General features: G+C 38.4%; 1 protein-coding gene across 6 annotated transcripts in view; it reads right to left on the bottom strand.

Annotated features, from left to right (window-relative positions):
• The window catches only part of NCOA2 (nuclear receptor coactivator 2), a 197,530-nt gene that overhangs the window by 75,703 nt on the left and 97,331 nt on the right, over positions 1-24,496 (bottom strand). For 5 of the 6 annotated variants that reach the window (XM_072852357.1, XM_072852360.1, XM_072852359.1 and 2 more), the window contains 2 exons: positions 3,927-4,028; positions 2,859-3,031 (listed from right to left, as the gene is read on the bottom strand). In XM_072852357.1, coding sequence (XP_072708458.1) covers positions 2,859-3,031; positions 3,927-4,009 — 256 coding nt within the window. In that variant the 5' untranslated portion in view covers positions 4,010-4,028. Of the gene's footprint in view, positions 1-2,858; positions 3,032-3,926; positions 4,029-19,573; positions 19,672-24,496 lie in introns of all 6 variants that reach the window. The other variant, XM_072852358.1, reaches the window with a different exon arrangement.

The following is a 24,496-nucleotide window of genomic DNA, read 5'->3' as shown; positions in this document are numbered from 1 at the left end:
GACCTTAGTGTGCAATTCTGTTTAAAGACGAAGAAGAAAATTTGTGAAGAATTTTTAGTATTTATTTCAAAAATCCAACCTCTTTACTAAAACTTCTAAATAATAAAACTGTAAAATAAGTTTTCATAAATTTAATCTAATCTGTTGTTGAAGAAATGCAGAGCAGACCCACTGTGCAAAAAACTGAGCCATCTTAATTTGTCCGTGTTAGCGTATAATCACTCAGGAATTTCAGGACATTCATTTAGTTTTCTCCTACAGGTATTTAGTGTAACACTAAAAATCAACAAGATATCTTAACAGTAAGAAAATATTATTTTTAACCTGAGTCTCATGGCACATTATGCAAGTATAGTATTATTTTCATTACTTTGTTTTAGAAATAGATATTGTTAAGGTAATGCAAGTGTTTCATCATTGTAAAGGTCTTCTAACACATGTCGGCAGTGGAAAAGCAATCTGAATTATTTGGAACAACCTAAAAGTTAATGCATTTAAATGATGACTATATATAAGCACAGGATTCCCAATGTGAGGTGATAAACTACCTAAAAAACATGAGACAGCAATAGTAATAGCCTCATTAGGTCTTCAATCTGTTTGCCTTGCTTAGGTCAGGTTTTTTGTGGCGCTCAACAGAAGTATAGGCATTCTGTACTGTCCGTGCAGTTTGAATGTTTACTATATGTAAGTGATATTTGTTAATGAAATGCCTGTTCCAAAACCATGTTGCGTTTCAGAATATGCTGTCATTTGAATTTTTTATTAAAAGGAAAAGACTTTTAAATTTCCTATAACAACAAAGAGATGTAGCTTCTATGTAGAAATTGGTATCAAACTTTTAAATTAGGTTAAAGGAATAATTTCAAATATTCTCATCTTTGTTTCTACGCCCTGAGACCCTATTAATGACCACTTTGAAGGTCTCAGTGTTTTGCAATGCCCCTTAGAGAGGTTTAAAGTTTAGTCTGTACCAGCTATGAGTTTTATGTAAAGACCCAAACAGTTATCAGACAGTCTAATTGTTCTCAGCTGAAGAACCTTGTGCAACAAATCAACATCATAAAGAGTAATTTAGTATCTGTATTGCTCAAGGGTTGCAACTACTTCTACTTGTTGAAATAAAAAGTATTCATCGCATTTTAGTCTGTCTTTAGAATTGTATTTTCAGTTGTTTTTGCAATAAAACTTCATGAGCTTAGAAAATGAAGTGCACATTCAGCTCTGGTACAATTCTGGCCCATGATGACTTAAATAATTTACATGTAACCTGGTCTGATGAGTGTGAACATTTCATAACAATATGAAAACTGTTTTTATTATATTGGTCCTGAACATCAAAACCCTGGATTTGCTGAAGTTGCCATTAGTTAGAGCCAGATTTTCAGACAAGATGTTGTAGAACTGCTGAGAGAATAACCAAGTGGACTAACAGATTTTTCTCTGTGCAACCACTTCCCAGGAAAACAGAACTTTTTTGTCCTTATCCCTTCTCAGGTAAGGATAAGGAGAATGTGCCTCTTGGTGACAGCAAAACAAAAATCCAAAACTGAAAGTGAGAATAGGAAGAAGAAAAGAAAATAAGAAAAAAAAAATCTCAAAAGCCAGCAAGGTGCAAAACGATGATGAACACTGTGCCAGGTTAAGAGGTATACTTCTAAAATGGGGCACGGCAACTTCACTAGAATATCCATTTTAAAAATTATGCAACCTAGTAGCAATGAGAAGAGAACAAGCTGAGAAATAGGAACATTTACAAAGATTAATCAATTAGATCTACTTTGGAGGCAGCTGACACATGATTTGAGACTTCCCACTTTCCATTTAGCTTGGAATAGGCTGATGTCTGAAACTACAGCTCTGCTTACCTACTTGTTTTAGAAAGAAATCTGTATCTAAATTATGCAACACGTAATCCCCACTTTTATAACTTCACACATACATACAGTATGGAAAAGGAAGCATTGTTTTCCCACAGAAATCACAGAATACTGAAAAAGTGAAAGATGTTAATTGAAGTGTTTGAAAACCAAAGGAATTGCTCTAAACACAGTTTTATAAAGAGATTTCAATATTCTAAATTAGAAGAAAAATGATATGCACCTACTTTAAGAATGTGAACCTGGCCCAAACACCTGCACTGCTATTCACGCCTGCCCAGATAAGACCTGTGCCACAAAACCCACTTCCAAAAATTTAAAGTTTCTAAAAGATTTTTTTTCTTTAAATAGGAAATATATCAAAAGAAAAGAAATACAAAACTAATCTTCTAGACAAAGAACAGGAAGTAAACTGTCACGTTCTCTGGTTTACAGTTATAACAGGACCCTATCTAGAGATTAGAATAGTTTCAAATCTATTGTAGTTGAGGATATGATGTCATCATTTAGGGGACGCAGATAATTTAGTCCACAATATCTATTCATACCAACAAAAGAAAGCAAAAGGGGGGATGCAGAATATTTTCATACCCCACTCTCCTGGATTTTCTTATTTTACAGATTCATCATCCATGTAAGAGTACCTAAGTAATCTTTTTACTTTTCCCCCAAAGCCATCTGCTAGTTTAACTTTTGTAAAAGCACAACTGATTTCAATTCCATTAGATGCACACATCAGACTGACCGATTTTCTCTCTCTCGGCAATTTCTGAATTTTCTGTGAAGCTTATTTTTAAAATACTGAATATGATACTTAACACACACCTTTCACATGACATTACAGCATTTTTCATTACTGATTAATGAAAAACCTGGGAATTTGCTACAGAAAAGCTGAAGAGACTATCGGGTTTGCAAAAAAAAAAAAAAGTAATAATCAACAGAAAATATTCCAAGTCAATTAATTAGTCTCCTTACCTTGTTCTTTTATCTGACGAATTTGCTTCACAGTTTCTTTCAAGATTGCACATTTGTCAGGTTTAAAGTTAAAGTTGTCAATATCATTAAAATTTGCAAAAATCAGCTCTGCAAGTTCTTCTATGTATTTATTCTCTTGCTCACGATTGCGTTTCTCAGTGCTTCTTTTAGGACTGAAAGAGGAGTTTATAAAAATGTCGTATTTAATGTCAGTTTGTTTGCCTTCTGGCCAGCTCAAAGATTATTTCAAATGGTTTGAGAGTAGTTTACAAAAACAGAGAGAACTGCCCTCTCTCACTACAAAAAATATAACATACAAGTTTCTCAAGCAGAAAGATTTCCTCTGGAACAAGGAAAGGAGTATTAAAAAAGACATAACTTATTTTTTCCCAGCAGTCACGGTTTTGTTTCAAAAGAGGTTTGGGATTTGAAATTCAAAACAGAGGATTAATTGGGAGGGTGGGATTTGAACATTTACAAGTATCTCTCCACATGGCATTGAGAATCCAAGGAGTATCATATAGTGACAGTGTATAAGAAAAGACGACAGCTTTAAAAGTTAAACCAAACAATCCATGCTCCCTGCCTCCTGGTGAAATTACAACAGACAGTTGTAAGAAAAAATGCTGAATGAGCAGTTATGCTTTAAAATTTTTTCATGTTGGTAATGCAAATGCTATAAAACTGAAAAACATTTTTCAAGTCCCTGATTATGACGTACAAGAGATGTGGTAAAAAATTTTAGATTGCCAGATGAGTGACTGAAGACTCCTTGCAGTGATTAGCCAAAAAAGATTTTTACATAGCTCCTATATTGTCACCAAAATTCTGTATTTTGGCACTACTCTGGATTCAAAACAAACAAACAAGTAATAATAAAAGACAATATCCCCCACCCCCCATCCCAAACCCACAACAACACAGAATTACTGAATCAGAGGTAGTTTGGTACTGACTCCTCTTTGGAAGAATGGTAAGTTTGTCATTTTCTAACTGAAAAATATGTGCATATGTAACAGTTTTTTTAAGTCTTTCACTTTCAACATCTTCAGGCATAAATGGTCTAACCTGGGTCCAAGCTGATCAGGATCCTTGCGCTTTCTTGACTCTGCCCTGGATGGGTCAGAGGTATTTTCTCCCATCCCACTCATCTTGAACACATATCAGCAACTAAAAGGAAGAAAGTGCAAGAAAGGATTATGGTGGAGAAGTCATGAGTTCTTTGTTCATATTTCTAAGTTTCTTGTTCCATGATCAACTCGGTTTTTACTTGACAAATCTATCATTTGAAATAGAGTTTGTTTGAAAGGTACCAATAAAAATACTGTGTTTATGACCACAGAAGACACTATACAAAACTCCTTCAGAAGAAAATTTGTGGTGGGCAAGCAAAGCATTATCAGCTCAGATTGTTACCAGTTATGTAAGGACAGATAAGTACGTTTCGTGCCTGGGTTGCTGAATTTTCATGGCAATTTTGCAACGTTGAATGAGGAAAGACAAACGGAAAGCCATAGTGCCATACAACAACAAAAACACAACAGAATCGAAATACAAGAAATGAAACACGTATCCCAGCTACACTGCAGCTACATTGCAGCTTTAGTTAAAAATCCGAAGATAATACTTGCACAAGTACATGTACAATATCAGAGAAACAGAACACTAGAGATCACTGAGGAACTTATAAATATTTTGTACATATGATCTACCTCATAAGGAAAATAACTTGTCAAGCTATCGTGTTAAAACAACACAAGCTTATTATAATTTGTGCAATAAACAGCCCACGGAAATCCTGCCCTGATCCTGGTGGTCTGTTATCCTATGCACCATAGGAGCACATGAAACTTGCTTGCCCCAGATTACATACCCCTCAATAAATAAGAATATTCTAGAGGCAGAAAACACTATTACAAAGGGCATAGGGAGATGATGTAAAAGATCAAAAGCTCATGCAATACAGGGCAGTCCTAGCTCACCATCTGCCTAGTTGCTGCCAGTTTTGTAAGGATGATGGCAAAGAGACATTGCCAGACATTTCAGAGAGCTCCTGTATTGTTTGGGATTAGCAGAAAAATAAACACGAGAGCCACGAAGGAGGTGAGCGTCTCCAGAAAGTGATTCATACCATGCTAAAATAAGAGCAGGAGCCCATAGTTCCACAATCACTTCACACCTGCATAAGATGGAAATCTTGGTCTGGTGTTAAAACAAGGGGGTCCACCACCTCCTCCAAGCCCTTCATTTCTGCCCCACCACTTCCCTTCCCTCTGCTGGCCTGGTCAGCCATGCACTGAACTCCTTGAGGGATCTGCTGGGGGTTAAAACTGTGGTCCCCTTCTCATTTACTTTTTATTTTTGACACTGTGTAAAATCTAGCAGCCAGAGCTTGTGTTGGTAATAGGATGTTCACACTGGAGATCTTAGTTTTCCCAATGAACTGGCTGAATGAAGATATGGGCAGAAACAGCCTGGAGACTGAGATCCAAGCAGCTCTGCAGGGATGCTGAGAAAGGCTACTTATTGAAACTTGAGCAAGCGAACAAAGACTCAGAGCTGTCTCAGATTCCAAACTGAACAGCACCTAACATTTTTCTAAATACAAAAACCCCAAAATACCAGGAATAAAAATTCCTTTCTTTGTACTTAAAATATTTTCTTTTTAACCAGTTTGAGGAGAAAATGGAGTCATTTCCTTTTTTGAGATACTGGTCAAGTTTCATGAAAAACACTAGATCACCCCTGAAACATCGCTCCCAGCTGGTCTTTGACATGCACGGTATCAGATCCTATTTGAAAAATACCTGGATTATCTTTTTATCAATTACATCTATACATGCATATGTATATCTACATGTACATACATACTGCCAACGTTTTGAGAACAACCCACTTCAAGAAGAGCAAGAAGGTCCTGGTTTTGCAGTGGAGCGGAGCTGAGCTCTCAATGGGAAGATGTACCATCACCAACTCCATCATTCTGTACTTGCTGGGGAACTCCCAGTGACCCCAGTCAGGGCATTCACAGTGCCACACCAAAGCCGACCTTACTGCAGAGCGTGAAACAGCTACCGCAGTCTCCAGTGTGGACTGTGACACTGGCTGTTCCTTAACAACTACATATCTTCACTGATTTCTAGCCCCAGCAGTCATTCACGCCCTAATTTATCTAAATACAAAAGTAGAAATATACATTTGTCTAATTGGTTAGGAGCTAGGCACTTTCTTGAAAACGCACAATTTCACAAGTATCACAAGTAGAGCTCCAAGGAAGGAGCAAGATACTATTAAGGAGACTGTGGTGTTAATTAAAAAGAAGTTGTGAGGAGACAGCAGTTCCACGTCTCTGTCAGTGGAGAGCTGGAACTGTCCTTGGGGCTCTCTGTTCCAATGACTACATTTTTCACTGACCAGGGTGAGAAAAAATCATCAGCATGATGAAAGCTGTACATTCCGGAAATCATCTGATCTCCGAGCCAGACTCAGATGGTGACCTAAAGTTCAGAAGAAAAGTTAGGCTGGGGAATCCCTTCGTTTCTTATGCTTCCCAAGTAATACCTAAGAAATGTGAATCAGTTAATAATTTTTCTTGAGAAAGGCAAGCACAACAATTCACAAAAACCTGTCCAACATTCAACAGTCATCATCTCCCCCAAGAGTAGGGAGAATTAAAGTCAGAGGTAAGCATTTAGGGGGAACACCCCCCTCCACTCCCCTTTCCTCCCCAAGAAAGCAAATAGGATCAGCTGTTGACAGTTTTACCACCTACTCTATCAGGCTTACTTCAAAGGGAAGTTTTCACTGGTAGCTCCACTAATGCATAGCTCAATTCTTCTTGCATTCACACTGATGCTATTCTGTAGGAATTCCACTAGGTCTATGGTGTCAGCCTTCAGAGGACACATTAACACTAACCTCCCACCATAAACATCTCAACTTCATCCTTCTGTACTTAAGGGAACAGAAGTGGTATAATTATTACTATATGCACCTTCTTCTCTCCTCATTAAACATAGTAAATGGTTCTAAACAAATTATTTATTTATTTATTTTCTTTTGTTTGCACTTACAGGTCATTATGCCTTTTTCTCAGCAGCATTATCAGTTTGTTCTCAGAATGAGTTACCCGTTTCTTTTTACTCATCATAAAGTTTTTCTGGAAATCTACCACCTACTAACATGTTTGCTTTCTGCTCTCCCCTACGTCTTCATTAAAAAGCACATTCTGTACCTCAAAGGTCTCTACAGGCTCTGCAGCTCCTGTGTTGTCAGTGCCTGTGCTCCAGAGCAGAATGCAAAATCCAGAGTTAAGTGCCTTGGAAAGTGGAGAGCTAGACAGACGATACGAAGGCAATCTAAAAAATCTCACAGGCCAAAATGAAACTCACTCAGCAGTATCTAGTACACAGTACTAAAATCAAAAGGATGTGCCCCAAACCCTACCTCCCTAGGGATTTAGGGGCTGACTGGGATAGGTAAAGTTCTGCTGTTCTCTTGGGATTCAGAAACTAAAATCCTCTCCCGAGTTAGGAGAAATGAGGAGGAATCACCTTCTAGAAGCTGTGGATAGATGATCTGCTGCCCTGCTCTTCCCTAACACTACGTACCAGCTAAAACAGCCAGAAACTGGGTGATGGAGATTCACTTCGTCTTCGCAGAGGGGTTTCAAGCCTGTATTTTTCATCGCACAGGACAGCCTCCTAGGTGGTAGGCTATCTGCTTGCCAAAACTGGACGTTTATGAAGCAAAGAGGGCAAAGTTAATTAACTCTTGCAGTACAGTAGGAATCTTTAGGTGTGTGGCCCATACCACTAAAGTCACAGGTAAGTAGTTCAAACACTGTCTTAAGACACAAGGGACCGAGGTTTAAGTCCCTTAGGCTGAGGAGGGTAGCAAACCTGTATCTCCCATTTCTCAGCAATGACTCTAACAAGTCAAGTAGAGTCAAAGAAGCGAGCACCCTCCCAGTTTCCTCATATCTTTTAAAAAGAAAGCAGCTATTTCAAATTTTTTCCATTAGCTAACTCACGTTCAAGATCTATGCATACTACTAGATGAAGATCTCTGGAGAGTCTTAGCTACCTCTACAAATTTAATACGGCATAAGCAAGGAACTAAACCCACATTTTTCAGAAGAAAGTATTTCTGGGCACATGTAGTACCAAAGAGCAGGCACCTAGGAAACTTTCAAGTGAGAAGGGGAAAACCTCATTAATTTAGATTGAATTGATAGATTGAATTTTAGACGTACAAACAAACATCTGTGGGTCAGGAGCAGCTAAACTGCATATAGTGCTTTTTAGGTTCTGCCCCAACTCCCTCCATACACATTAATTTATCCATCTCAAAATTTCTTGGTTATTCATTATTACTAATAGTTTTATAACACACAAAAATTTCATAACATTAAATAAATTAATATTTTTGACAAGATAATTTAGGAACTTTTAAAGTTGTTCTAAATATTCTTAGGCTCCTGAACCACACGGATAGCTTCTCAGACCAGAAAATAAAACTCCCAAACTTGAAGTCTGATTTTTTCCAGGAAACATGACAATTCAAAATTGAAGCCACTGCAAGTAGAATGACAAGTCAGAAACTCAAAGTTTTACTCCAATAAACCTCCCCTACAGGGAACTACCTTAATTAGAAAGCAGCATTCATCCTGCTCCTCTGATCTTTTTGTACGTCTCTTCAGGAATTTCCAGAAAGAAGATAGATAAAGAAATTGAACAGTTTGGTTCATTTAGAGCTTTAGAAGAAACAGAAATGTAGTATCAGCTCTACCATATGTCTTCTGAAAAAAAAATCAAGAAAAACTGGGTAAGGCTTATTTAGCATGGTACAGAATAGGAAAAGGATTAACCAAATTGGGAATTAGTAAAAACAAAACCAGCAGTAATCACTGCATTGAGGAGAGAGAGACGGAGACATATGTTTGTTAATGAAAAAAATACCATCATGATACATCAGATGCTGAAATAAACCAACTTTTATTTGAAAGAAAATGTCTTACAAAGCTGAATTTGAATGTGTGTCTTACAGAATGAACCATGCAAGACCAGGCACTCTCTTTTTTACTGTGTGAGTTGTCTGGGAGCTGTACTGCACTCCAAAATACAAACATAATGTCCCACTGTAGGATGAGTATTTTGCCTTCAGTGGTGGTAGCAGATTTTTCTTCTCAATATATATTAAGTGTTTTTCCATTTGTCCTACAAAAAAAGCTACAACAATAACTAAGAGCTGAACCTCTAATGCTGACTCAGATGCCCCTCAAGCTTCGATTCCACTGGGCATCAATGAGGAGCAACGGAGCAATGGAAAGATAAATACACTCACCGCAGCATTTTCATACAAGGAAGGAGATAATTAGAGAGGCGGAATTATTATTACTAAAAATACCTAAAAACCTAATTTTAGGCTCGAACAGATGACCTGTACCAACAGGACATCTCAGGTAAGTAAATACTTCCTTTGTATTTACATTTAACACCATAAGTGTATTTTCCTGCTCTCTCCATTTCGCTACCACAGGCCTAAGCATCCAAAATACTTGTAGACAAAATCACTGTCTAATTTTTCCAATTGTTAAATGTAAATCACAAACACTGAAAAATTAAATGAATAAACTCTTGGACAGTATATGTTAGTAATTACAGTCATTGAGACCTAACCAGTTTCTACCAGATGTTGGGAGACTGAAATGACAGACCCTGAAAGAGGCTTCAATTCATTTTTTCTTGTTATCAGTAATAAAACAATAGTTTCTGCTCTCATCGTGACAGCACATCCTCCTTCACATCCTCCACCAGCAACCACTCTAAGTTAGAGTACACAGACTTAACCTAATTATAAAGCAATAGTAAACATATTTTTACAAGACATTCATGTTTCAAAGGGAAAAAAAATAAAACAACGTAAAGCCAAAAATAACACACATGGGAGAAAAAAAGAAAAACAGAGACCCCGTGAAGGAAGAGACAGAAAAAAATCAGTTGCATGAATTTGTAACATCTCCACTCCTCAAATGCCATGAAGGAACATGGCATGCAGAGTAAACCTTCCAGCACTGATCCTCAGCATCAGTGAATCCAGTTAATCATCCGGAGTCCATGTAGAAGAAGATAATGTGCATTTTATCTCTTATCAAGGCAGGCCATCTTCCAAACAAGGCCTGTTAAACTGTCAGATTTATTATAAGCCTAACAAATGCAGTTAAAGAATAAATGAGGATTACACCTTCAAAGCTGCTATTTCACTCTGAAAAGTAGCAAACAAAAGGTAAAGTACCATATAGCGGACAATCAGGTAGCAGTACTATACTACCACCCTTCCAGCACACCAATACATGCATTTAGTGTAGATAGAACTGATAAATATAGAAGTGATTTATTAAAGGCACTGTTTTATTGAGTAACAAAGGGAAAAAATACTGTTTACCGACCAAAAATATTACAAGTCAGTGAAAAGTTTGGCAAAAATTTTCTCTAACAGCCCAATTTAAAAATATAAACAGCTTATATTCCTGTGGTTAATTATAAACTCAAACACACATCCATTATAATTCATACTTTTTTCCTGTGAAGTTCTCATGACTAGAAGCTTTAAGTCTCGGTTTCAAAATTACTGATGTACTCTGTGTAGCATTAATTCTGGTAGAAGCCAGAGGAAAGTTGGAAGTCACATGCAACTTCTGATGCTTCACATTTTTTCCTGCTTATGAACTGTTTTTTCACTGGCTCCATTTCTGAATCGGAAAATATTTGATATCGAAGACTGCAGTATGTATCAACCCTTTTGAAGAAGGCAATACTTGCTAGCCACTTTCCGTGGCCTCAAAAGGAAATCGCTGTCAGAGGCAGGATAAGATGCTAGATCAGAGACTGGAGCCACTGGAGCCTAAGGGCAACCTTTCATTGGTGAGCCACAGCAGTTCAGGAGGAAGGCTTGCTTTGACTCCCAGCACTTTACATTGTAGCACCCATCAGAATCCCAACCAGCTCATTGAGCCCGCCCGCCTACGCACCGCACTGCACTCAGAAAAGCTCAGCCTCCTCGCGTGCAAACTTTCTCTTGCACGGGTATTTCGACAAATTCAGAGAGACATGGATAAGGGTTTGGAAATGAGTAAAAAAATAGAGGTGAAAATCAAAGGAAATAAAAAGAGCAGGGGAAAAAAAAAGACTGTATTGTCTGGTAAAATTAAATTAAAGCAAGAGATCCACCGCAAAAAAGTTTGACAGAAAAGAAAGTTAAAGATACATTAAACCATTGTCCTGCATCCCTGGTATACATAAGCCACATGTTCTGTAACCAACTATTATACCCATCCTTTATCACCTGGATTTCGGATATACTCCAAACGAAATAATGCCAGCCTGCCAAAATAAGCAAGATGTCCAATACCTTGGTTGGAGATGGTAACCTCATATTAAAAATACAAATTAACTTATTCAAGGGTATGCTTTTTTCCTGAAGCAGCACTACCACTGTCACTATAGGTGAAACTGCCTAAAATCTTTGCCACCCTACAGCAGTCACGCAGTATAAAGCGAAAATGGAAAACAGTTTCTGTGAGGAAGGAGATAGCAGCAAGCTGAAAAACTCCAGTTACCTTTAAAGGACTCATACTAAAATCTGATGTGCATCCGTAGCCTTTTCTATCTGAAAGTAACACTTCTTACTTAGAAGATACAATTTCATTGAAAGAGAGCCTGTTACAGGTAACATTAAAATAAGATTTATAGTAATATTTACTAACTTCTACTTTATTCTTGAATTCCACAAACTAGAACTAAGAAAAGGAACATAATTTACTAGCAAATGCCATTGAGCCCGTGTATAAAAGAACAGAAAACTGTCTCCAACACCTACTACTCACATTTTTGCTCAGTCCACAAAAAGCCATAACAGACTATAAACAAATGTTTAAGCTGAAGGCTCCTTCCTCAACAATATCTTTCCCCTTACTCCTGTGTAATGGCTTTAGAGTGGTGTATTAGACAGTAAGAAGAAGACATATTCCATTTGCAGCCTGAAAACCAATAATGCTCATGAATTTTTTAGCTGAAAGACACTTCAAGATACCACTGGGAAGACTGTCTAATAAACACATTAGGCTGCAAATGGGCGGCAGCAGCTCTTTAACACATGCTGTAACAATCAAATAAATGGCTAATGTTAACGTTCAGTGTTACAGACTGGTATTTAATAGGACTTTCTTTAAAATCCACCTAAATCGTGAAGGAGAAAGAGGTTTTTCTCAGCTACTCAAAACTACAGGTTTGAGAAAGCCCTGGTTCTGCTTGAGACTTTGCAAAAACCCCTCTGGGCTGACCCCAGCACTGTAAGATGGCTCCTACCTTCTGTATTCCCATAGGCTAAGGCTCTTAACAGAGCCACTCACTCAGCTGCTTACGGATTAGCCTACGTCAGCCACCTCTAATATGCCCAGGAATAGCAGGACTAGGCTTTAACAAGACAACAGAGAAAAAATATCAGAGGAAGAAAGTACCATTTTTTATACAGCATACAAGAGGTTTGCTCCATTTCCACTTTTAAAGAGGCAAAGGTCTGTTTTCACCACAACAGTGTCAAAGAGGAGGCAGGTGGTACTACTGCAAAGCATTGTTCAAGACTCTGTATTGTAATTTCAGGTTTGGGATTCTACCTCTCTCTTGTTACCAAGAATTGTTTCTGATGCTCATCGACAAAAGAAATGCAGCTTAATACCACTAAAGCTCCCCTTGAAACACCAGATTAAAAAACAAAATACAATGCCAGAACATTGTATTTTGGGATGCCAGGTACTTGGGATGCAAGTCACTCTTGCATCCTTTTGTTTGTGGTGGGTAGCTAAGTTTAAAAAAAAAAAAGAAAAGAGAGAGAAAAGGAAAAAATAAAAGAAAACAAAAGTCATTCTAAAACCATTTAACCTTCTAGGTTGCATTTGATAAGTATCAAACTATGGCTGCAAAAAATATTAAGCCTGCAAGCATTTTCAGTGGAAAAGGAGGAATCTAAATTCCCACATAAGATGTTTATTGAATCTAGAATTTTTCTTATAGTTCACAATTATCAACAACTTTACTTATGAGACTGATTTAGAAGCATAGTGTTTTAAATCTACTGTGATTTAAAGTGAAACTTTGTGAATAGCATAGCTGAGAAATGAAGCAAATCTAACAGCATAGAAAAGGATAATATTATAGGAAACTTTGTATTTAAATAGCTTTCATTTCCAGTTGATGGCACTTCTGGAACAGTGAGTTAAGCATATTTTAACTCCTACTGAATCCTCTTCTGCCAATCTCAGTTTCAAAATTGTTTCAAAAAGTTAAACTGTGATTTTTTTTTTTATCCCCCGCCCCCCCCTCTTCCTCCACTACTTTAATCTCCTGTAGTTCATGTAAATGTCCACTTAAATTCCCACACCAACTTTCCCCCCCAAAACCACCAAAGAGCAAGGGGAAAACCAGACCAGAGAGAGGGGAAGAGTGAAACAACTGCTCTCACAAGTGTAAGCCACCGTGGAAAAACTCAAATCCAGGAACATCTTCTAATCTCATAAATATAACCGATACAAATGTATACATTACTTACAATACCAGTAAGCTTATACAGCTCAGTGTGATATTCAAGATGCCTATCTTAGCAGTGAGAAAAATAAGACTGATCACAATAGACAAAGGCATTTACGCATCTCTGTGCTGTTGGCATGCCTACATCAGGATTTAACTCCAGTTAACTGCCTGTCAAATACCAGTCTGTTTACTTTAGATAAAACATATTCCATTAATAAAAAGCTCAGGAAACTGGGTTCCGTAAGGGTAAAAAGTAAAAAGCAGAGGGCAAGCCAGAGAGTACAGCATCGTGTTTCCGCATCAGTTGACACAGTAAGCAATACATAGTTATCGAACCTATACACAGAGATATCAAATCTATCATATTTTAATTTGAGTTCCAGCACTTCTCAACCTCAGTTTCAATGACTTCACGCAGCTAGTGAGGTGTTGGTCCTCCTGGTCACCAGGATCAACTTAGCATCTCTACATGCTCAGGTGCTATCTGATGTGCAACCCAAGCTTGCACTGGAGCCTCAGCAAGAGGTGCCTATGTTGCATGCCACCTTTCATAGCTCTAACCTGGTCATCAAAATAATGATCCTTCAGTCCCGGAGTAGGTACTGTTACTGAACACATATGATCTTACTGAAATTTTTGCTGCAGTTCAGAAAGCCCATCTCTATATGTCTTCTCTGGTGCCTAAGCAAAACTTGAACTCGTGTTTCTGATTTTCACACAGCTGCAGCACTAAGAGGGGTTTTTTTTCTCTTCTACCCAACCACCTATTACTAGGAAGCATGTTGAATCTTCAGGCCATTCTTTCAAATGCCAAGCACTGAATTAAAACTCTGATTTGCCGGAAGTGTACCTAGACATTATCTAAAGCATTTCTACACATTTTGACATTGTTATCATGGTGAATGAATAACCTACTCCACACATACCTACAAGACACACTTATATACACCACACTTCCTTCTAAAATACTGAGATGCTCTCATAAGCATGCATTTAGTTTAACAGTGTATAACAATAACGTTTCAATTTAAGAATAAAGAATTCAAGCTTCTTTGTTCCAGAAGGTTGTAAGTTAACAACAGACCAAAGTCAAACACCCCTATATTCAAGTTATATAAATGCTAGTACTCAGCTCCACAAATGGCTACAGCCATAGTAATGTTAACAGCTGGGTATGAGGTGAATTCGACTTCACGTTGACATCCTCTGCCAGTTAGGGATGTGGCTGGTGCCCACACAAGGTTCAGAACCCTGCACCACTTCTTGAAATTGTATACCCAAGTCACCCTCTTCAGTACGGTGCCTGGCTTACCCATCCTCTCTGCCTCTGAAATGCATTTAGCGCATCTCCCCTGGAAAACTCAGTGTCCTCCTCAGCCTATAAGGCACCTTGCCTCAGCCCTGGTCCCAGCGGGTGCCCTGGGGACAAGGATGTGGTCCCAGATGTTACCAGATGGGGTTTGGCCCCTATTCCTATCCCGTATTTGCATGAGCAGGTAATTCCCCTCAGCAGTTGCTTCCTGCTGATACTGGTACCCATGCCAGTATCATCCCTTTATACTGGAGCAGCAGTGTCAGAGCTGGGAATAGAAAAAATTTTATTACTCTCTTCTTATTAAAGTTTGAAGAACAACCAATTTAATACATGCTTTTTGAGAAAATACAGCTATATGCATAAAATATTATACTTGTACCATCTCCCAACATACAGAATTACAGTTTTGTACTTCATACAGATGTGTGTTAGATGTGTGTTAAACTCTTAGCAAAGGCATTGAGAGTACTAACTATGCACATTGTTACTAACCACAAAAATCAAAACTAATAGAATACATTATGTCAGAGCCACACACAAGTGTCTTGCAAACACTTACGAAGTACGATTAACTTGATAAAAATTAAATGTCCATAGTAGCCTGTACACCCTAATCACATATGTTAATATATCCATGAGTTTAAAAACTGATCTGTGAACAGGAATAACAATTAGTAATGCCTTCAAATTTAATTCAGTCTTCATTCATACTCTTCTATTTGCTTTAGTAAAATACTGCAACCAGCAGTACAAAAGAAGATGAAAGTTTAATTGTCATTTTAAAGCATTTAAAAGGAAAACACAACTCATAAAAATCTTGTTGCTTTAGTTAGTCAACTGCCAAGGAATAAAACCTTGTGGACGCAAGCTTTGTACCCACAAGTGTGTGTGTGTGTATATATATATACACACACACATATATATGAATACAGACTATGACCAAATAAAACATAGATAGGAACGGCTGTATTAGTCAAACAAAAGAGATGTTTAGTTAGTGACTAGTCTGTCATGGAAGCTAATAGCAGATGCCTCAGGAAAAAGTACAAGGCAGCTGCAGAATTATCTTTCCCCCTGGTATCTCCTCTCTCTGTCTCTGACAGTGGTTCAAGCTTAGCTGTGGTATTGCTGTCCCTCCTCCTCCCTCTGAACCCATCTTCAGTTGTGCCTAGCTCCTTCTTAAATCCATATATGCCTTTGGCCTCCACAATACTTACAGGGAACACCCTATAAGCTTTACCACAGCTCCCTTAACAGCAGAAATGACATTCTGGAAAAAATTGAAGAGTTCTAAGGGGATGTTATGACTCAACTGAAATAAATCAGAATTTTATCACTGACTTCACTGAAGCTTGGATCTTCCTCCTAGTCTACTAGAGGAAGATGTCAAACTGTTATTTCTCTCTTTTGTAGGACATAAATCACTCTATGGGCCTGACACATCTACATTTGTATCCTGCAGCCCAGGAAAAACAAGGTTACTCGACTATTAAAGCTGAATGCTATTATCAGCCATTTTATTCTCTTTGTAAAAAGAAACTTAAATTAATTTATGTTAATAATGAAAACATTTATGGTAAAGAAGAATGACAAGTGCTAAGAAAGAATTAGCGTATATTCCAAGTACGTTTAATTTTGGAATATAATGAAATATAATTACTAAAGAGGGGAACAAACACCCACTACCTTCATAGAAAGAGTTGACCAGAAGCCTGCAATACACTGCCCCAAAGTAAAAAAATAACACACCTTTAAAACTAGTTGGACTGAACACCTGGAAAAACTTCAAGAAAAGCAACAAAAATAATTTTATTACCATGCAGTTCTAACAGAATTTTCTTCACGAGAATCTTGTGTTAGATGGTTGCTCAATCACAATAGCCTATGCTATCGGGAATGGAAAATCAGAGCACGACAGTACCCTGATGAAGTCTGTTTGGGGACAGTGTACATAGGAGAAAATGACATGGGAAGAGCAAAGAGGAGATTCAGGTACAACACACACTGCAAATTAAGTTCATTTATGATAAACTTTCTGCTAGTTTCTTCATTTAGGACCCTCAGCAAATTCCTGCTGTCTTCCTTATGCTCTCTACCCTCACATCCCAGCCAGCCCTTCCCAATCCCTCACTGTACAACTCTGGCTGTCAGGGAAACTACCCACAGGGTCAGCCACAGACTACTGGCTATCGAGAGCAGCTCATTTCTGAAAGACACAGGCTTTCAAATCTTACCCCTCACCTTCAGAGACTAAAGCTTTACCTGTTAATAATAATTTTTAGTCCAATTCAGGCATCCTTGTAGGCCTGACACAGCTGAACATGTGCGAGTAAGAAAAGCTAATGAGGAATGCAGGCAGTAAGACAACTCCATCAGGATTTCCTTGCAGGTACGATGATTATCAACTTACAAACGTTCTTCACTCAGCTCAGACAGCTTGGCTTGTAGACCCAGTCCTCAGCCTTAATTCAATTTTCTTATTACAATTACGGGGCTATTCTATAGTAGTGTGCTAACAAATTTACTCAATTTATTAATGAAGTAGATTCTGAGAATCAAGGTTGTTTTCACACCTTTCCTCCTTTTTTTCCATGCTACTAGTCTAAATAAATAAGTAAAATGGTGCTGCAAAATCTAACCAGCCAGTTGAGTTCATAATGGCACGCTATTAAACATTATGCTTAGAACTCTGAATGAAATGTAATTTTCAAAGTAGTCCTCTAGCTCAGACTTTCCAAGAAGGGCTTTTTCTTACAACACAGTATATTTTGCAATGCAGTCATGCCTTCCCTCCTTCCTTGCACAAGGAAATTACCTTATAGAGATGACCAAAAAAAAGAAAAAAAGAAAAAAAAAAAAAGGGAAAAAAAAAGGAGAGCAACACCTTTTGAATATTACTAGTGTAACCTTGTTTACTACAGTAGCATACAGAATTTTGAAGTGTGGGCAAGCAAAACTACTCTGGTCAAAGATCGTGCTTGAAGTTTTATATATGCTACATACCATCCTTCTGTGAGAAATTGCTTATGAAAGAAAACTCCCCAGTTTGAGTTTTGTGCAAACACAGAGCCATTTGAAAAACACAGTCTACAGAAAAGGTTGATTTTGTTCAAATCCCCCCCCTTAATACATCCTAAAAGGCATCAGGCAAATCAAAATGACTGTACAAGTGGCAAAAAATCTATTTTTCTACAAAACATAGGTGCCAACACTTCAGTAAGCACTACTCGGCCCCCACTATCTTGTTAGATCTTCCGTAATGAAATAAAGGAAGAAAACACAAGAAGCAGAGAGGAAGTTTCATTGTTCTTGCGGCTTCGACATTTGGTGCCGCGAACGTGACAGGCTCTCAAGCCTCTACTCAATGGCACCGCCTGCCCCAGGCTTCTGTATCAAAATGTAGGTATACGGCAGTTAAAATAATCAAACTGAGACAAAAGAGAACAAGCAAATAAATAGCGCTAACTTGTTTATGCTTCTGGCTCTGCCCTCACAGTATGAAATAAAGTCTCTTCAAACACATACTACATTAAATTGAAAAACAATAATATTTTCCTTCCCCCCTCCTATCTCAAAGTAGCATGAGTTTTTAAAAGTCCTAAACAAAATAAACTAAGGCATTTCCTGTATGTATTTAGTTAATTATTAAACCGATTCTAAGCATGATAGTCACCACCACTATTTCAATATGTATCCAGGAAAACACACTTTTTGCAAACTGCCAGTGCACTGCAGTAATGACCAGTTACATGCATCTTTGCAATCCTGCCCTTAACTTTGGAGACAAAATTCTAGAGAAGTGATGATCAGCACTCTCACACAAATCACAACATTTAATTTTATCTTTTTGTTGTGGTCTGGAATTAGAATTATTGCTGAGAGGCAAAGAGCAGTGCTGGGCTTAATGCTGTGTACGACAGGAAAATAAAGCCAACAAGCTTGCAAGAACTTCCTGAGCAGGAGAGACTGCATACTAGCTTCACTTACTACAAGTAACCATCTATAACCTTTTTCAGGGGATATTATTATTTAATTAATCTGCAATACTAAATGTTGCCCTCCCAAGGTTAAAAGAAAGGTAAATACTGCCAAGATATTTAATGACATCAGCATGCATAACCATGAGATAAATACGAGGTCTGAAGATTAAGTGAATGTCATTCTGTTTACGGGATCACATACTTGTAAAGAAAACTATTAAGATTAAAGAATAGAGAAAGTTATATAACAACTACGAATGTTTCAGTGTGTTTTGTCTACTTAAGCTCTTGGTCAGAAAGAGAAAGCTTTATTGCAAAAATGTCTCAATCTGACTTACTCTGTACTTTTTCATATGCATAGAAATTACTGAATACTGAATAGTAATTACTGCAATGAAAAAGGCACTCTTGGGCTCCACCTCCTCTTGAGAGTGGGAAAATATAGATGGGTTTGTGTATTACTCTGGATGCCAGAAAACTTGCTTACAAAAATATTTCCTGTGCACTGACTAAGATATATTTAGCCTCATAAACCCATAAAACTGTCACAGACAACCACGAGTACACCTGTAGCCATTAAAAAGGGGGGAAACTACAGACACTGGAGAATCAAATTTACATTTTCTTTGTATTTGTTATTTAGAAACATTACCTTTAAACTCTCTTGCTCAAAAAGAAATTAGCTCTTTCTCCCACTCCCCCAAACCAATGCCCCCCTCGCCCCTTCTCCCACCCCCCCAACATCCAGACACCTACGATGCACACATGGGAGCACACAAACGTGCAAAAAGAGAACGCTAACAATGAAGTCACAGCACTTCAGAAACACACCTTGTCGTCTTCCAGCCTTTGCAGTTGAAGGCAGATCTCACTAGTTTTTCTGTGTCTTCAGATCAAGATGTAGATAAATTCCCCATCCATCACACTGTCTTTTTATTAAAAACAGGAGGGAAAAAAAAGGGGGGAAGGGGAAAAAAAAAAAAAAGGAGACAATTACCAGTAAATTTACAGCCTTAAAAATATCAGCTCTCCATTATCCCAAACCAGTGTTATGTCTTGATGTAAACCAAGGCACATGCTGAGTGAGGACGTGCGCACACAGCAGCTTATCATCTCTGTCATCTGCTTCTAATGACAGCTGACAAACTGGCCACGCTAATCCTTCCCTAACTGCTGATCAGAGAGATCCCCCTTTTGACAATCCAGCATGGTGGAGTACTCGAAAATTCCTCCTGCTTCTGTTCTGCTGCTGCTCTAAAAAGCAGTTTCCTTTTCATTGAGATAATAGCCTTTTCTGCAGTCACGTGGCGCCCGGGCTACATTAGCAGAGCTTGATGATAATAGACAGAGTAACTCCCCTCCCTCCCTTCTGCTGATTTTAAGGGTACGACTCCAGGAGAAACCCAAACCTGGCATACTTGGAATCATTTTGCGTCCTCCTCTATCGAAAAGCAAACTGTGCTGTCGGTGGAGAAGAGGAATAGGTGCGCTCTCTCCACTTCTTGCACCGAAACTAACTGAGGAATACATTTTTAGGCAGTGCCTTCGTTGGGGCACACACACTGGTCATAAACACGTCATATGAGACTAAACTGAATATTAAGCATGCTTAATACTGAATATCTGGCATGCTAGAATTACTCTTTTTCCCCTAGAGTACTTTCAGTTTTTGCCTGTAATTTTAGTTCTGCAGCAATAAATACTCTCCTCTCAGCAATATCTCATGGTTCAAACTCCTCCCAGCACCCAACTCTCGTGCAAATACAAAAAAGCACAAATAACAAATGATTTGTGCTACAACCTCCAGTGTGAGTGCTTCCTTTTTTTTTTTTTAAAGTAACATCATTTATCTTGCTTTAACTCAGTGCCCTGGCAATCATCTTAAGCATTTTTTAAATACACTGCCCAGTGGGGAAACACACCTAAGCTTCAGAGTTCCCATCTCTCCTGCTGATAGAGTGCCAAGCCCCGGGTGGGTTTACACCTCACTGTTCAAAAGGTTTCCTACTTGTAAAAAGCAAAGTATACATGCAACCACACTGCTCTGTCCTACCTTCACTGAAGCATTTCACAGACTGAAAGCAGAACAAACCTTTCTTCTTTCGCACTGGCACACCATTTCCCTGTTACCTTGGCACAGAGCATAAAGACATCCAATTTATTCCCCCCGGTCTGTCCACCTGTGACAGCGCTGGGCAGTGCAGGAGGGCACGGACCGGCGTAGACTTTCACCTGTCATTTCAGCATTGGTGTTTCTAAACTGTTTAAGAAAGCTGTGGACAAAGCATCTAAAGTAATTTTCAAGCCCACAAAACAACTTCCGCAGCTTTGTACCTACCCTTTTCCAATCTGAATTGGGAAACAGAATTATCTCCTTTTCTCCTTCTACTTCCACCTTTTCCCATTACACCAGATGATTCTCCTTAAAGACAAGATTGATCATAAACTTACGGTTCCTCCAGAAACTGAAAAGGTTAGTGTTGGAGACTGTGGTTGTACTTATAGGAAAATAAGGTGGAAATTCTGAGGAAATAGTGGCTATCCCGTACACACCACCTTTGCCAGTGTTGCCTCGTCACCTCTTCTGTTTACTCCTCTCTCTGGGGACAGCCTTGCTCGGGAAAGCAGCCCTGCCCAAGGCTCTGGGGGATCCCTGCTCCAAGGCTACAATCAAAGCTGAGGCACAACCTTTCTGTGGCAGAGGAGCTGGAAACAGAACGGGAACGGGGCCGCTCCTGCAGCAGCATGAATCCTTTTTTCTACTCTTCCCTTTTCCATGCTTTAGAGAGAATCTGTGAGAAAGATCCTAAATCCAGGAGGAGATAATCTGGTTCCGTAAGGAGACTATATAATACGCTATATTCAGCAGAAAAACATATAAACATATTCACTAAGTAGAATATTCTTTTTTGACTGTTCTTTCTAAGGATGTCCTTCCATCTCAAAGTGCCACACTATATAGGGTAAGCAAAATGAACATTATTAAGAGCTACATATAACTTTAAGCCCAATAGAACAAGAACTGCTTTGCAATCTTAAATTTCTTTTATCAAAACAAATTGCCACTTGCATATTCCACATTAATTCCTTAGCTGAAGGAAGGTGCATCAAGCATACTGGTTAAATTGGAAAATGATACAAATGTGGGAAAAACTGTTAGGATTACAGAGAGCATCTCTGATATTCAGGAAAATATATTAATAGACAAGCACCAGAAGGAAAATGAGCTTTCACAAGACCACACACACATAAAATACCTCACTTGTGAAGTACAAATCTAAGAAAAACATAAAAAATGGGAGCATACCAGTCAGATACCATAGCTAGAACTGTACTGCTGATATTTACAGGAATCATAAGATGAGAAATTCAAAGACAACACAACATGGTGAGCACAAACACAATAACAACAGCGTTAGGGAAGGAATTAGGTGTAAATAAAAAGGAGGTAACAGAAAAGGGTCATTGTAGCAATAAAATATGAAGACTGAAAGGAGTGAAAGTATACAGATGTTGTTAAAAAGATTGCTTAGTGAAGAACAGAGTACAGATGAAGCGAATGGAGAACAGGGAACATACCACTGCAGTGCACAGACTGACTGCGAGACAGACAAAAAGGGAACGAAGAAATGACTGAAAAAATATTCCTGTTAGAAAACACCAGTCTGAATATAAATAAGGAAACATCCAACTGCAAAGGAAGAAAGGCTTTTTGGTTTATCAGCCAGTGAATACATGCTTCCAATGGAAACAACAGAATTGTTGTTTCCTTTTAAATAGTTTCACAGGAATCGTACACATAATTTGGGGATGAGCAGGTGACTTTTAATTCTAGTGCTACAGATTTTTTCATATTAGGATAAGACAAACATCTTACACAGCAGAAGAGGTTCATCTAAGTTTTCTCTAAGAAATAAATTTCATTAATACTTCATGATTTTGTTTGCCCAGCCACAGGTGGCTTTGCAGCAGACACAGGGAAGCTGTACCTTCACTAAAACATTTACAATTTATGTTTGAAGGTGATCAAAAAATTGAAATTGATAAACAGAAAACTACTTTCATTGCATGCATTTCACAGTTCTCTTGAGTTTGTGTTTTCTTTTTCTTCCTTTATTTTCTCTTAAGAAAGAGTGATTTGGGCAGAGACAAGGACATATGACGACACAATCTGGCGTTGTTTGCCCTTCTTCTAACATACCCGCAGCTGAGACAAGGACCGTAAAGCAATCCCAAAACATCATTTCAGTCTTTTTAGTCCCAAAACTTGATTTTTTAGTCCTTTCTCTCACCCTCTATACCATATCCAGGAGGATCCAATTCCACCTTCATAATCCCTTCAGTTCTCTCAGTCTGGAATACCCAAAGGGGTACCATAATTGCCAGCTATGGTGACGACCCTTGATTACCCTGCAGAATAGTAAAACACTTCAAAATATGTTTGAAACATTACAAAGCTGACTCGCTAGGCTTTATTCAAGGCAAGAAGCCACTGACTTTTAGGAAAGCAGACTAAGCAGCACTAAGTACTGCTTGTGAGAAAGACTGGAAGGGCAAAGCCCTCCACCGGCACAGAGAACAACAAGCAGAAACTACTAGGACAGACTTACAAGAAGCACAATAAGTGTATTACTGCTCAGGTCAGGAACAAAGACAGTGCAATGATTTTTCATGTGTTACATTTCAATAAATGTAGAAGCAAGCATACAGCTTTCAAATGTTAGGTCAATTTTTTAAATTTCTCTATCTGGACACTAACAAAAATGTTAGGGTTTTCAAGTCAAAACTGGAAACCTGTTGACTTACATGTCAATGATTTTAAAATTTTACCAGTTCAGGAACTCCTAATCTACCACTACTTGAAAACTAAATAGATTTTTCTTTTTCCTTTTACCAGCTGAGGAAAAATACATAGGATACTGTAAATAAAGCTAGTTTTTCTAACCTTTGCATCTCCTCTTGAGGGACACAAGAATCGTATCAAATGTACTTCCACTGGAATTTGGAGCACTTGGCATTTCTCACAGTCAGTCTCTGTATTAGCAGTACATATACCTACAGTGCTAAGTACCTTGCGATTTCTGCCCATATGAGGGCAATGAAAAGACACTCCCTCCTCTCCCAATCTCTGAGATGTTACTGTTGACTTCTCTTCGTAGTACGAAAATGTCCGTGCTTCTTGAATACAGCTTACCAAGGCTCTCATAACTTCCTAAGTGTGCACCCAGCCACCCACTTCTGTGTGCAAGTTTCTGCAATATCTAACTGGAGAATTCAATACTGCGGTGTGTGCTATATATAGCAATTAAGTTCTGTATGGGCATGTCCATTGATAATTGTGCGGCTTTTTTTTTTTAATACAAGTTTGATGACTCCTGTTTACTGAGATTTTTGAGTAATGGTTGGGATTTCTTTTTTTTTTTTTCTTTTTTTTAAATCCTTACTGCTTCACTCCCTTACCTTTAATTAACAAGGCATTCAGAGTGATCTGGAAATGGTCAGCTCCTGGCTCAGCTCTTTCTCCTCTTGCAAACTAAGAAAGGGTCAGATCCTCTGCTCAGAGTCTCTGCCTCGGGGTGCTTGCTGGTGCTCTCTACAGGTTGTACACAGCGAGATGCTCTCTGGTGGAGATGGGCCTCAACCCACAGAGAGACAAGTTCAAGACAGCGGGTTGCTTCCATCTGCACTGACGGCACACGAGAGGAACTCAGCACAGGAAGTTGAGCAAGCAGAGAAAACCAGAACCAGAATGGA

Source organism: Ciconia boyciana, chromosome 2, assembly GCF_034638445.1.
Source record: "Ciconia boyciana chromosome 2, ASM3463844v1, whole genome shotgun sequence".
Lineage (NCBI taxonomy): Eukaryota > Metazoa > Chordata > Aves > Ciconiiformes > Ciconiidae > Ciconia > Ciconia boyciana.
The sequence above is the reverse complement of the archived record's forward strand: the minus strand, read 5'-3'. Positions and strand labels throughout refer to the sequence as shown.